General features: G+C 38.0%; 1 protein-coding gene across 1 annotated transcript in view; it reads right to left on the reverse strand.

The window, feature by feature from the left end:
* The window catches only part of LOC139719367 (uncharacterized), a 94207-nt gene that overhangs the window by 69698 nt on the left and 8491 nt on the right, over positions 1 to 16018 (reverse strand). Inside the window, exon 2 of the mRNA XM_071630782.1 lies at positions 9143 to 9850. Within this exon, the coding sequence (XP_071486883.1) occupies positions 9143 to 9238 (96 nt within the window). The 5' untranslated portion in view covers positions 9239 to 9850. The remainder of the gene's footprint in view (positions 1 to 9142; positions 9851 to 16018) is intronic.

Below are 16018 nucleotides of genomic sequence, written 5' to 3' on the forward strand. Positions count from 1 at the left end.
ACATTAATATCAATCTCCATTGAGCACTTTATTAACCATAACCAATAAATTTACTGCATATTGTGCACATGTAAAATATGAGATTGCATACTTGCAGTTTTTACTTGTGGTGGAAAACAAAAGAATCTTACAAAAATGTGGCATTAAAAGCTTCTTGTATGACAAAAGGCATCCATATTTACAAAGTAATAACCTGTATGTAAGCTTTTTTGTCTATGCAGTGAAAAGAACACCTGCAACATAAAAATATCCAAACGTGGTAGTGTTATGAGACCAGCATGTGATATTTATTGCAGATGGAGCAATACTACAGGCTGTTTATTTCAGCAATTATTACCAAACCACTATTTCTGTACTACTGTATCACTGTTGCACTGATGGAGTTGCAATGTATAATGGTGAAATAAACTTACATATGCGTAGAAACACTAGCGAATGTGGTGAACTTGGTCCCATCCTATATATAGGAATCCACGTGTACACCACATTTGAACATGTTGGCTTCCCATAGTAAAGTGTCCATCACTGAGTTAGTTCTAGCATAACATTATCTGTCTCTGTGCTGATGAGGACTATTATACATTGCACTTCCTTGCACAGTTCCTAATACCTGTCTTTCACATTCTACACAAGATAAAGTGTATGCACACCTTGTTCATCTGCATATGTGAACAAGGCTCCCAGGAAATGTTGACACTTTGGCCTTAATTGGGACAGTCTGTACACAATGTCAAGCCAAGCTCAAACACTGTGTCCATTTAATTGCTTCTACAAACACCTTTTTATTCAGAAGTGAGTTGATCCACTGCCCAACCCTTTACAACAAAATGCCTCAAAGTGAACCATACTCTGCAAATTTTCAAGTTATGGAATTGAAAGGCATGCCTGTAGCTAACTTCTCCATACTCCACAATATGGGCATCAAACACTTGGCATGTAAAACCATACCCAGGCCATATAGTATTTTTCATACACAAATTTGAATTACTAGGCAAAAAATGATTCCATGATAAATGATAAATGCTCATACTGATAGAAGCTGAGGAATTAGCGATAAGAAATTTTCACAGTAAAAGGGTCATATTTTTAACAAACATGACTTAAGAATGTTCCTGTGATGTTCCTACAGTCAACAGATGCTACACAGTGCCCATATTGTAGATTATTCATGCTGTATCAACAAAAACATTGATGCTTTTGATTGCCCTGAAAATTGTTCAATAAGTGTTGAACTTTGTATTCATGTGGTTATAATCCATAGAAATAATTTTGAACTGAATACTTTAAACAGTGTTAAATTGTGTCTGAGATTAATTGCATGAATCTACACCTGTACGTGGATATCAGCTCGTTCAACTTTTGAGTTTTAGCGCATACTTTCTGTCTTTTATTGCAGTGAATATACATGTACATGTATTACAAATTCATGATAACTCAACATCTAATCAATCATCACAAATACAAAGACGGACAGAAAATATCAATTCAACATTGGGATTTACTGGTACACTATGAGCTGTGCCCCATCTTTAATTACTTAATTACCGTAAAGAAAAATCTATTCCTGTGAAGAAATGCTAGACATTACTGCAAACATACACTGATGCACTTTAAAAGAAAACAGAAAAAAACACATACACACAGTATGTATGCAGTTTTATCCAGACCATACTTGTAAAGTACAATTCCATGACATTTGGTAGCCATTTGCAGAAGTACACTAAAATACATGTAATGTTACTGGACGAATGAAACACAATACAGCACAATGAACAGCATACATGTACTCCAACTCCAATAACAGAAAAATTTGTCCAATGAAGTTTCCAACCTTTAATATCTTAAGTCCATTGCATGACAAGCTTTCCTGTCAATGACATTGCAGAGCAAATTCAATCATCGAATGAGATTAAAAATCTTTTTTGTTGGACGCATATCAGATAATTACTGTTGAGCGAGAGCTAGAAACGGAAGCATGATTCATGTGCGCGTTTTGTTGATGCACCATGTGTCTGCAGCATGAAGCTGATAATATGCAGGATTATGTTTCGGAGTCTTCGTCTGCGCCAGTCCACAGCCCTTCCGTGCTATTAGAAAACTCCGAACTCTTTATAGAACAAGAACAGTTTCATTTCTGAATAGATATGCACATTCAAAAGTAAAAGGTACAAGTAAGGTTATCTTGCTGCCAGGATGACTCAATTCTGCACAAGCACAGAAAGATGTCACATTTTCTCAATCTCAATTTTCTCAATTTGCTCAATCAACTAACAATTCCTCATTCACAAATTAAGGTGGGCATTGCCAACATCAAATGAGTCCATTGCCACTCATCTTATTAACCCATTGAAGACTACCGGTAGTCCCGAGAATACTTGGGCAGGTATCTGTGGAATATGTGTGTTAGAGCCAAAACAACCTGTCCTCAACAGGTTATAACAAATCTCTGCAGTCACATCATGGTATGAACACAACATCTTTACAAGTTATTGCAATCTATTGTGCAAAACATGGACCTGTACGTCTTACAATTGAAAACGTAACTGGAAAATCAAAGATCAGTCACCATCAAATGTACAAGAATTTGTAATTCCCTTACAACATAACTCTACAACAGTTGAATATAATTTAGCCCCCTAAAACCCAGGACTGCCAAGTTAAGATTTCAAAAGAATTGGAGGGATACACTCAAAGCGACTTCTTTACATCCACAGAAAGAGAAGGAAAGAAAAAAAGATCTAGATATATTCTTTTCCTTCTCAATACTATCACATCATGAACATTCATAAATCACCCACAGAATGCTACATCATACATTATACTGGGTATTATTATGGTGATTTTCAGGTATGATTGCCAGTGCCCTACAAGAAACAAAAACACAAATCTTGCAAGTTTTACCTGTATACAGAATGTTCTACGGCAATAACAAATTATGTAAATGAGTGTGACTTACATTCACTACAGAAGTAGAGTCATTATGAGCAAAGAATGAGGTATGGCTAGTAGTCTACCTTGATATACTTGAAATTTGTGTAACTACTTGAATTCATAAGTTTGTGGGGAAAAATATAAAAATACTGGGGAATTGTCAGAAAGGACTGAAGATGTAAGACCATGATTTTTCATGTTAGAGCCATAGTTTCATCGTCAAGACCATTAGAGTATACTGCTGAGTGATATATGCATACAATAAGGGCATTGCTAATCAGCAGTGCTGTAAACACGTTGGGTCCACTGCAGGCCTCTGTTGTATGCAAACCAACAGCTGTGGGATATTCAATATCCTGGTGGTGAATAATGTGTACAGCGTCAATTGTCACACGCACAGACAAACACATGACCCACGAGCTCTATGCCTGCGATACAGTATAACACCTTCACGATCTACAATAAAGATATCGCTATGCAACTGACAGAATACAATACAGTATGCATCATTACAAAACACACTGGCATTTTATAAACAAAATGTAATTTCCAATGTGTGCATGTATGACCTCAGTGAGCATCATTTTTATGTTTTGTACAATTTTAGTCCACACGAGAAATACTGTCACTCCCATATCTCAGGTGTTGGCTCAGTGGTTGGTTAAGCCGTTTTCTCACAGAATCATTGTAGCCCAGGCTGAATTGGAGGCGATTTTACAGCAAATGGTGTGAATATCCACAGGTGCAAATATCCATCATAGTTCAATCATATCTTTTTTTAAAATCCATGATGTTTGATATCATCTTGATCCACTATCATTACCTTACATGCTAGATCATTAGAACTGATGCATACAGCTGTACGCATATATGAAAATGTATGACTTTTTAGGTGATACGCTATCAGCGTATCACCTATTGTGATTGTCAAAATCTCTCTTTATTTTTTTTTATTCTTCTTTCTTTCTGGACAATTTTGTGTCGTCAATATCTCAACAATGACATTACGGAATGACATGAAATTTTCAGTCAACATGTCTCATAACAATATCTAGCCACAATAAGGTTTTCATGACAGTAACATATCTATGACGTCATCTAGGCGCCATTTTGTGATTTTCGGACCTTGTCACATGATCGATCATAACTTCATAACTAGATGTCATTTCTGCATCATTTTCGGTGGACATAAAGTTCAGGTCACGCTCTATCTTACTTTTTAACGCTAGTTACCCAGGTCTTCATTACGCGCGCCTACGCGCGCGTCAAAATTTTAAAAGGCTCAAAACGACTTCCCAATGGGAAATCTCGAAGTTTCAGACAATTTTAAGCGTTTCAAACATTTTCTCGCGTGCGCGTCCGTCCGCGCAATTTCACGCGCAGAGGGCGTAACCAACATGAAAATGCAATTTTTTTGACTGATTTGGATTCCTGATACTTTGAGTAACAATATCCACTGATTTCCGATCGATGTTGACCTATAACAAAGGAATGCACTGGCGTCAAAGTTGAAATTCCGCGCGCGCGTCTTTCTGCAAATATAGTGAAAAAACATGTCTTTGTTTATTTCGCCATAGCTCTTTAAATCGTCCGTTGACCCGATATTTCTATTGCATATTACAAAAGCATATGAATTGTAAATAACATTCCTAGTATCAATATTGCCAGGAAAACGCGATGAAGTGATCATATCGTCATTTTGAATAAAAAAAGTGGAATTGATTTTTTTGAGGTACTGTTTCTGACATTCATTTGCTCGTATCTCTGTTGTTTAAGCTCAATATTATCCCAAATTCACATATGTTGTCCTTTAAACATTTGCCTTTCAAGTCCATGTCATGGTTTTGAAATTTGATGACGTCATCATACTTTAAATTGTGATTAAAAGTAAAGATGCAAAATCGGACAAGTTTACGTGTTATGTCTATGGGAGGTGATTTTTTTTAAAAGCATGCATTGACTTAACAACGTTTAAGCACCTTTATCTCAGCTGATTTTGCTTCATTTCCTCTGAAACTTTAGTATGTTGTAGCTGAGACAATAAGCTGCAGTAATCATGCATTTTATTCTTTGAAATCTCCTCATCAGATTGACAATTTTGCAGTTTAAAACTGAAAATGAAAATGGAATGTGGACAAAACGATTCCTCATGTATCTTTCATATACATAAGTTTACGTTCCCCATATTTTCTCGTCGAGACGTATGGCCGAGTGGTTAAAGGCGCCGTCTCAGAGACGTGAGGTTGCGGGTTCGAACCCCACAAGATCACGAAACAATTTTTTTTTATTTTACTTTTTTTTCTTCAATTTGTATTATATATTCGTCCATGTAGAAATCACGTTCGTATATAAACGCACCTATACACACACACAGACACACACACACGCCATATCCCTCTTTTTTGTGTGTTGGAGACCACATTGCTTCGACTGCAGCAACATTTTGCAGGTTGACTTTGTCAAACCGATCATAGTATGTAATGACGACGACTGAGGTGTTGTACTTTGAACAATTGTCTTTCAAGACGATGTCATTGTTTTGTAATTTGATGACGTCATTACACTGAAAATTGTGATTAAAGGCAAGGTATCAAAACCAGCCGATTATAGGTTTTATGTCTGCGGGACGTATTTTTCCCAAGTTGCCAGAAATGGCATAGCGACCTCAGTCGTTACATGGCCGCTTTTCCGTCTAGCAATGCAATAGATGTTCACACGGCCACGTTAGTTGAGTGGGCATTGACTTTCCCCCTGTTATATCTATACATTGTTTTTTTTTTTTTGTCTTACCATTTCCGTGGATGACCCGTGGCCGAGTGGTTACAGAAACGGTTTCGCATGCACGCTCAATATAACTTCAAGGTGCCTATATCACATTCTTTTCTTTGTCGATCACAGATGACTGTCATCTGATGACCACAAGCGTATCACCTAACTCGTCCTCAATGTGACGAGTTTTCATGTCTCGTTTCTTTTTATTCTTCTTTCTTTCTGGACAATTTTGTGTCATCAATATCTCAAGAATGACATTACGGAATGACATGACATTTTCAGGGAACATGTCTCATGACAATATCTAGCCACAATAAGGTTTTCATGACAGTAACATATCTATGACGTCGTCTAGGCGCCATTTTGTGATTTTTGGACCATGTTACATGATCGATCATAACTTCATAACTAAAGGTCATTTCTGTATCATTTTTTGTGGACATAAAGTTCAGGTCACGTTCTATCTTACTTCTTTTGATGCTAATTACCTAGGACATCATTAAGTGCGCGTAAGCGCGCGTCAAAATTTTAAAAGGCTCAAAACAACTTTCCAATGGGAAATCTCGAAGTTTCAGACAATTTTATGCGTTTCAAACAATTTTGCGCGTGCGCGTCCGTCCGCGCATTTTCGCGCGCACAGCGCGTCAGCAACATGAAAATACACTTTTTTTGACAGATTTGGATTCCTGATACTTTGAGCAACAATATCCATTGATTTCTAATCGATTCCTACAAATAACAAAGCAATGCACTTGCGTCAAAGTTCAAATTTCGCCTGCGCGTCTATGTGCAAATATAGTGAAAAAACATGTCTTTGTTTATTTCGCCATAGCTCTTTAAAACGTCAGGTGACCCTATGTTTTTATTGCATATTACAAAAGCATATAAATTGGACTTGACGTTTCAAGTATCATTATTTCCATAATTACATTATGACGTCATCATATCGTCATCTGAAATCAAAAAAGTGGAATTAATTTTTTTGAGGTACTGTTTCTGACATTCATTTGCTCGTATCTCTGTTGTTTAAGCTCAATATTATCCCAAATTCAGATATGTTGTACTTTGAACATTTGCCTTTCAAGTCCATGTCATGGTTTTGAAATTTGATGACGTCATCATGCTTTAAATTGTGTTTAAAGGTAAAGACGCAAAATCGGACAAGTTTACGTGTATTGTCTATGGGAGGTGATTTTTTTAGAAACCATGCATTGACTTGACAACGTTTAAGCACCTTTATCTCAGCTGATTTTGCTTCATTTCCTCTGAAACTTATTTATGTTGTAGATGTGACAATAAGCTGCAGTAATCATGCATTTTATTCTTTGAAATCTCCTCATGAGGTTGACAATTTTGCAATTTAAAACTGAAAATGAGAATGGAATGCGGACCAAACGATTCGTGATTCATCTTTCACGTACATAAGCTTACGTTCCTCTAATTTTCTCGTCGAGACGTATGGCCGAGTGGTTAGAGGCGTCGTCTTAGAAACGTGAGGTTGCACACGTACGGGTTCGATCCTCACAAGAGCACGAAAGAAAATAATAATTTTTTTTTAACTTTTTTTCTTCAATGGAGTACTACACCTTCGTCCATGTAGAAATCACGTTTGCATGTAAACACACCTATACGCACACACTCACACAGTATACCTTTGTTTTGCGTTGGAGACTGCATTACTTCGTCTGCTGCAAAATTATAGTTTTGCAGGTTGGGCTTTTCAAACTGATACAGTATACTGTAACAAAATGAAATTTGTTCATATCAATTCAGTAACACAATGTAGTCGTGGTTACTTTGTGCTGATTTATACATGTAACAAGCTATACATTGTAAAAAAGGTATTCAGTCTTCTGTATTGATGATTATTTGTCAATTAGTGGTTTTTGTGGAGTTTCAGATAGTGATAAAAAGTATGGATGATAAGTGCAGCGATAATTCCTATAGTTAGTTCAAAGCTGTGTTACAGATGTTTGATACATACATTTAGCATTGTGTGTGTGTATATACGTGTGTATACAGGTTGGCCATATGACACATTCTAGACAATTACTCTTAATTGATTAGCAAACGTGATCAGCTATGGAACTGAATATGGTACTAATGTATGATGTTAATGATTCTAATTAAACTGTGACGAGTTTAAAGGGATAGCGTAACTGTGTGTAAAAATAAGGCAATTATAAGGATATTTTAGGGCAATTTGATAACCATGCCTATAATAATTTCATACAGGTACTAATGCCTCCCTCATATTCATGTGATAGATCGTCATGTCAATAGCAAACTGACAACGTATGATGAATGTGTTATATATTGAACAACTGTCTTTCAAGTCCATAACGTTCCCCATATTTTCCCGTCGAGACGTGTCGCCGAGTGGTTAAAGGCGACGTCTCAGAGACGTGAGGTTGCAGGTTCGAACCTCACAAGATCACGAAACAAAATACTTAGCTACTTTACTGTTTTTTTTTCTTCAATTTTGTATTACATATTCGTCCATGTAGAAATCACGTTCGTATATAAACGCACCTATACACACACACAGACACACACACACGGCATATCCCTCTTTTTTGTGTGTTGGAGACCACATTGCTTCGACTGCAGCAAAATTTTGCAGGTTGACTTTGTCAAACCGATCATAGTATGTAATGACGACGACTGAGGTGTTGTACTTTGAACAATTTTCTTTCAAGACCATGTCATTGTTTTGTAATTTGATGACGTCATTACACTGAAAATTGTGATTAAAGGCAAGGTATCAAAACCAGCCGATTATAGGTTTTATGTCTGCGGGACGTATTTTTCCCAAGTTGCCAGAAATGGTATAGCGACCTCAGTCGTTACAAGGCCGCTTTTCCGTCTAGCAATGCAATAGATGTTCACACGGCCGCGTTAGTTGAGTGGGCATTGACTTTCCCCCCGTTATATCTATACATTGTTGTTGTTTTTCTGTCTTACCATTTCCGTGGATGACCCGTGGCCGAGTGGTTACAGAAACGGTTTCGCATGCACGCTCAATATAACTTCAAGGTGCCTATATCACATTCTTTTCTTTGTCGATCACAGATGACTGTCATCTGATGACCACAAGCGTATCACCTAACTCGTCCTCAATGTGACGAGTTTTCATGTCTCGTTGTTGATTTGTTGTTATGTTTCTTTGGCTTGACTCTACTGGTTACAGTCAACTTCCACATTGAATGGAGTTTTGCTTTAAAATGGCAATAGTTCATATCTTTAGTTACATTCTTCACTGTCACTGTGGTGGGCACGCATCATGCAGAACATACATGTTACTGAGCACACAGTTCTACCCTATTGTACTTCCTTACATTTTGGTATGTTAAAAGTGGGTGCAGTGTAGTAGTCACAGACAAGACAAACAAACATCTCTAGCACTTCTTCTTTCAAAAGACAAAAATCATGCACTCACCTGGACAGTGATGTCACAATCACCTCGGCCAATCAGCATCAAGTCCTGCTGGAGGATGTGGAGCATCCCCGTGTTGGCAACCAAGCACCATGCCATGACAACGACATGCCACAAATCCAAGGAAAGGAGGGTGGGAAAAGCGGGAGGAAAAAAAAAAAAGAACAGGGATTGGTGGGCCTCCTTTAGGGGACTCCACTAAACTTCTAACACACAGTGCTGCTAGCTTGAACTGGGGACTATGGTGTAGGTTCTATGGCACAGTTTTCATGGATGCACACATCTAAGCACACATACACAGTATGCAAGGGGGGGGGGGACTGGTTAAACAGTCATATGCAACCAAACTTGTGTGCCACCAAGTCATGGAAACCAGTCCTGTAAGAAACATGCATTATTCGCAGTCTCCTTGCATTCCACACATAGTTGCCCTCAGCTTGTGATTACTGCTACAGCGACCTGGTGCAGATTTGCCGTTTCCTGTGCTGCTGACTGTGGCAGATCTGCATTTCCAGATGAAATCCCCCTCGGCTGATCCTGGCCCAGAATGTCTAGAGCGCATGTCTACTAGTAAGAGCATAGATTGGGGCCAAAACTAGGGCAACGCCACACAAGGTCAATGAACTTTTATCTTTGGGGTCAGCTTTGTTGTTGTCAGTGTTGCCATCATGCTGTCATTCCTTACACAATACACCAATTCACAAGAACAAGCTGTGATGCAAAGACAGGAAACAAACAAAACATACATTCTATTAGCCATGCATTTTAAGTACAAGATACAAATACATTAGTTACGTTCAGACGGGAGCCCTTAACTTCGAAGTTAGGAAACTTCGAGGTTAGAGCTTGTAGTTAGGGACCGTGAAGACGCACTCGTAGTTAGCAAACCTCGAGGTTTGCTCGATGTTTCGAGCCACGAGAAATCTTATGGTTAGCGCTCTAACCACGAGCCGCGGGGGGTCTCCACTCGTAGTTACGCACCGTGTGGACACAAAAAACAACGAACTCGAAGTTAAGAGTGACCTCGCCGTAAACCCCAGCCCCACAATTTCCCTCTGCTTCCGGGTCAACCTCCCAAACGTACACCACAAATACACTACACGTGAAAAACCTATGACGCACGACACAACAACATCATCTTTTCTTCCCATGCGCTTGATCTCTGAAACTGAACACGTCGAACTCGCTACTGTATTCTATATTCTTCTCCGACGCTAAAAAAAAATGTTTTCGACGAATATCTTCATAAAGGCATAAAGTCATCAGTGCAGTGCTATCTCTGCATACCATGACAGAGAAAAAGAGTACCTGTAAGCGAGTCCGACAGGGTTGGACTAAAGAATAAATAGACGCCTTGTTAGCAGTTTGGGGTGAAACTTCCGGTTTTGTGGTTTTAACATCGAGTGGGACCCACTCGTAGTTACGGGGGGCAGAAGCTTAACAACGAGGTTTCGTAACCTCGAGGTTAAGATTCGTCGTGTGGACACACGTCGTAGTTAGGGGGCAAGAGCTAAACCTCGAGGTTTCCTAACCTCGAGGTTAGGGCCTGCCGTCTGAACGTAACTACTCTAACAAGTGACTTTTGACTGCTTTGATATAAAACTTATTTCTTGTACCAACACTGGTCACAAACTTCATGAGTGACCCATGAGTGAATATGCTCACATCATTGAAGCAAACAACCAACAGTCACCTATCTCTACACAAGTACATGCAATTCATTTTCATTCTCAAACATGCACAATGCACTTTATTAAAAGCAGAGTTGCAGGTCATGCTGTATTACTTGTAAGTGTTCACATTATGCAATGTTGGCCTTTGTTGTGTATTGACTGGTATGTCATTGAAAGAAACAAATGCCTTTTGATTCATACATGCACCAGACTACGCTGCACTACAAGCATTATACAGTTTTGAACAAGTTCTCGGTACAAGTTTGTAAAGGCCTACATTGTAAACCTTGGCCATAACTAGGGGACTTCCGAAAGAAGAAAAGATGATTCAACAGGTTATGCAATGAGTCAGGTGCATTGTAAATGTGCGTGCATAAATTAACTATCGTGAGACATACTGAAGCCCCCAGTTTGTGTATGTGACTTGGTAAAATAGACATTAACATTAAAACTAAACCCCCCAAAAAAGCAAAAAAACAAAAAACAAAACCAGCACCGAAACCAAACAGGTCTATACCACTTCCACACTGAACATCCTGTAAACATTCCTGTACCACTACAGGGTCATATAAAGTGTAAACATATTAACAGTGACCGTTATATGCAGCAACTTTCCATTTTGATCATGGTAGAGAATGTCATATCATCACACATGGTATGTCACTACAATACCTGTATAATTTGTACAAATACAGTAAAGAATCTCCACACAAAAAAAAGAGGAAAAGACTGTCACTCTCTTTGTAAACTGCTTCTCTCACATTGAAAGAGAAAAGATGAATCAAACTAAACTATTTACAGTACAATGAAAAAATGCCCACACAAAGAAACCTTTAAAAACATTTACGAAAACACAACTTTTCACTGTAACATAAAGGAATATATATGTAAAAAATGGAAAAGGCAAAGACCAGTGCATAGGGTCTGTCACTATGGACAAGATACCTGAAACATAGCACAATTCAGCAATTTTACCACTTTTTGTTTCATGTACAGGACTTGTACACAACTACAAATATGGTATACTATACTGCGAGGGCACGCATAGAGAATCTGCTTCAACCTTCCGAAGAACAAATTTCATACAATTTTCAAACCATTGTATGAGTTGTTATCCAATTTTGTATTCACAGATAAACGCAAGCGTGTATGTACGTGTAGTGATGTACAGTACTTGTACAAAGTACATCACTGCACCAAACATACAGGTAATCCTCTATTTAAAACAAAATCTTAAATCTTTAAGTGGCATACGTCCAATATTCGCCGTACAACAAAAAGCAAACCTAAATGAAAAAAAAAAAACAATGACGAATACAAATCTGAAACAAATCATAATTTATTCATTCAAGGTCCTACAAACAAACCCACTTTATGCCTGCATGCTCAGGGCAAGTAAAACTCTCTATTAGGGAAATTAGTATTCATTTGCCAGATTTATTAAAAAACAATGGGACCTCAACGCTATCCATAAACCCTCTCGGCAAAAAGGGAAAATACTACTTTAATGTCTCGCAGCTGTGACATAACACTTTCTGGCTAATATTCACAAACAATTTACGTATGCAATGACAATGTCAGCAAGATTACAAAGAATATCTCACCATACTTGATCCCTTCTCAGTCATATGTTAAAAATAAAATCTTCATTTGACAGCAAAGTTTTGCACGTAGTGACAAGCTGGAGATCTTGCTTGGAGAAAGTGTAAAGTCGCACTGCCTCACAAAGCCTCCCTTATCTGAATGAAAGTTATGACGAGACTCACGCAGTTTTTACCTCCTTGCATATTAATTGTGAGCTTTATGAGAGAAATGCATGTAAATGGGATCTGCCCATTCATTTATTGCCAAAAGAAGCACATTAGCCTAATCCCCTTCCCTGCGGGACACATTTCATCACAAATTGCACGATATATTTCCATTAAGACGCCCTAACAGGATGAACTCACGCCTAGTCTCAAGATCGCAGACTCATTCCTTCTCTTCCCGGCACAAGTCAAGTTGCTTGTCCCTGTCATTCCATCTCAAATGTGACATAAGTTTCTAGTCAACTCGCATGCAAAACTGGAATGTGCATATTTTCTGCATCGACAGATATATTTTTAGCATTCCACATCATTTCTGGGTTTAATGTGCAAACACAACAGCCGTGTGACTGCATCGACATACCACACTGGCACGCTGCCCCATTGTCACCTACCAAGTCTAAGTGCAGTACGCAAAACAGCTCTTTTTTTCTTTCTTTTTTGCTTGCATGAATCACTGATGAGTCATACGGGGGCATACACCTTGACGACGATCGCACAACGTGGAGGCATTGTCCCCTGCTCCCTGCTCAACGTCCCTAACTAATAACGGAATCAGAAGCTTTTCTCCGGTCACCATCTGGACTCTGATCAATATTGCAGACATATGCATGACAGAGAGATATGGGAGTATCACATGATGTCATCTCCAGATGCCTAATCTACAGTGAATTGCTATTGTGCATACATGCTTCTTATTGTCATCATTATCATGGGAAAAAATGGTCTTTTAAAAACATTTCATTTCTCATATTCACACAAAAAAAGAATGTAAGGAAGATCGCAGAAACCTCGGAAATATATCAAACAAGCATCAACACTTTTTTTGAAAGAGAGCACTGGCTACTTAAAGGGATGATACAAACTGTTCAGTATTGGTGGAGATGAGAATTGGGCTTTTAACTTTTTGCGAGATACCAAGAAAACACTCATGATATAGTACAGAGCATACCATTTTAAGAGGAATTCAATGTTTATTTGATGAAAATCGGGTTTGGAATGACTGAAACATCCAAAAACAAAGTAAAACAAAGTGATCGAAATAAAAGGTGGGTCCCACACTTTATTAGAATCACTCTGTTTTGGATATCTCAGGCATTTCAAAACCAATTTTCATCAAATAAACACTGAATTCCTCATGGACTTACATGCTTCATAAGAGGTTTCTCATTATCTCACCAAAAAATGATAGAAACCTGAAATTAGGTCTCAACCAAAACTATACAATCCCTTTAAAACATGCAAACTCTGTACACGTGTACAATGTATGTCACAGTAATGTTTGATGAATTACAATGACCATGCAAAACTTTTTTTCAGTGGTCTCTGTATATTTTCTCTAAGTTATAATTTATGTTATTTGAAATAATTGAAAGTATTAAGTGAAACTGGGAGAATACTCCCAAATTCAGCTTCCAGTAGGTTTGAAATTGGTAACAAGGTATGTACAAATACACATTGAAATCAACTGCTCTCAACATTTTCTGATCCCATTCATTTCATTTCAATATTTTTGTATTGTTATGGGTACTTTCAGTCATCTCCTACAACTGTACTTTGAGCCATTGCTCATCCAATTTTTAACATCTACCACATACAGGTATATATACATATAGTGTTCATGCCGAAATAAAAATCTTCCTTTTATAGTTATCACGTCATTTAATCTTGTTAGGTTCAACCCTGTATTCATGAAATTCTGCTGTTTTGACAATATTACCTATTTCATGATTTTGTTGTTTTGTCTATACACCTTGTACCTAGAGTGTCAAATATAGAACATACCATGGTCTCAACAAAACAAGACATACGTGTATCTACAAAATGGGATGATATCAAGTCTAGGTATGAAAAAATGCCCATTGTTTATGACATTCCACATTCATTTTGCAGTCATAGACAACCAAAAGACATAGGCCTATTACCTCGTATGTCGTGTACAGAATACAACTTGCTCATTTTCACTGGCTACAATCACACATTAGACTCCCACTATCACTACCAAGTAAATTTCAGAGCAGTATGAAACCATAATCCATTGCTATTGCCCTCTCCCATCAATCTTTGTAATGCAAGATTCAACCTATTAAAGGAGCATTCCAGACGATTTTCATCATGGAGTACATAAATCAACAGCTCCATGTATAGATTTGTGGAATTTATTGTGGTCCTTGAACAGAGAAACCAATACTCTGAAAAATCTTAAAACAAATTACACTGAACAATGGTGATGACATAGGAGCCTCACATATTTCAGAAATGTAGCAGTGTAATTCCATTACAATACTGCTTGCTTAACAAATTCACCTGTGTAGAATCTATGCATATCTTCTTTTGGCATGTCATCATCCTTGTTCATTGCAATTTGTTATAAATTTTGAAAACATTCTTATTCCTAATCCCAATCACTATAAATTCTTAAACTCTGTACTCAGTATAACTAATGTATAGTTGTTCAAATGTAAAAGTCTGAAAATCATCTGGAGGTCTCCTTTAGGAGAAAAATTGTGTGTGGCTTTTTTTGACCAATTATTGATTATACTTGTTTTGATATTACTGGCATCTTTTTTTAGATGACAAACCACAGCATAAATTACAATCACACTTCATTTCAATGTAGAATGACGGTAGAATATGTATACAGTGTATAATTTAAAAATGGCATTTCTTTTCGTATCTCTGCATGGACAGCAACATTATGGCATGAATTTTGCGTTATAATATTGTAATTACATAGCATCAGCACCGATGACCAAGGGGTTGTACAGTAGTGCAATACTACTGCAGTAATGCGAGGCCTTGATGTACCATGCTTCCCATCACTTCCTCATGGGCCAGGGCACGAATGATTTGACTGTGACATCGCACTGTCCTCTCTGTAAATATTTGCACATGAATTCATTGAGCACTCCCAACAACACATACCGATATCGTGAGTCGGCAAACTAATCCAGCATGACTCTACACAAGACATCACACTGCATCGGCTCAGCAAAAGGGGCCAAGGGCACAGGTATCGAGAGAAAGAGAGCCGGTATCATCAGCATCAATTTTATCAACCCTGGATTTTTTTTGGGGGAGGGGGTGCGACCACTCTGCATCAACACTGGGCCATGGAATATGAACACAGCATATTTGTGAAAAATAAGTCCTGTTTTTGGTTCCATACTGTATCAGATCTTAACTTCCCAGCAGCCTTCTTTAAGCCTTCTCTACTCCAACGTGATTGCTTGACGTCAGCAGTGCTATAACGATTTCTTCTACCCAGTAGAATCTCGGCTTGCCTTTTATCAAGGCACACTTGCATCATAAGTTGCATGATTGTTTTCCCCTAGGTACAGTCAAAGATATTCATGGAGCCCTGGAGGATCTCAAATGACCTAAACAGATCAAAACAATAC

This window comes from Diadema antillarum, unplaced genomic scaffold (genome assembly GCF_040938485.1).
Source record: "Diadema antillarum isolate AM-2024a unplaced genomic scaffold, OU_Dant_1.0 scf00000109, whole genome shotgun sequence".
Classification (NCBI taxonomy): Eukaryota; Metazoa; Echinodermata; class Echinoidea; order Diadematoida; family Diadematidae; genus Diadema; species Diadema antillarum.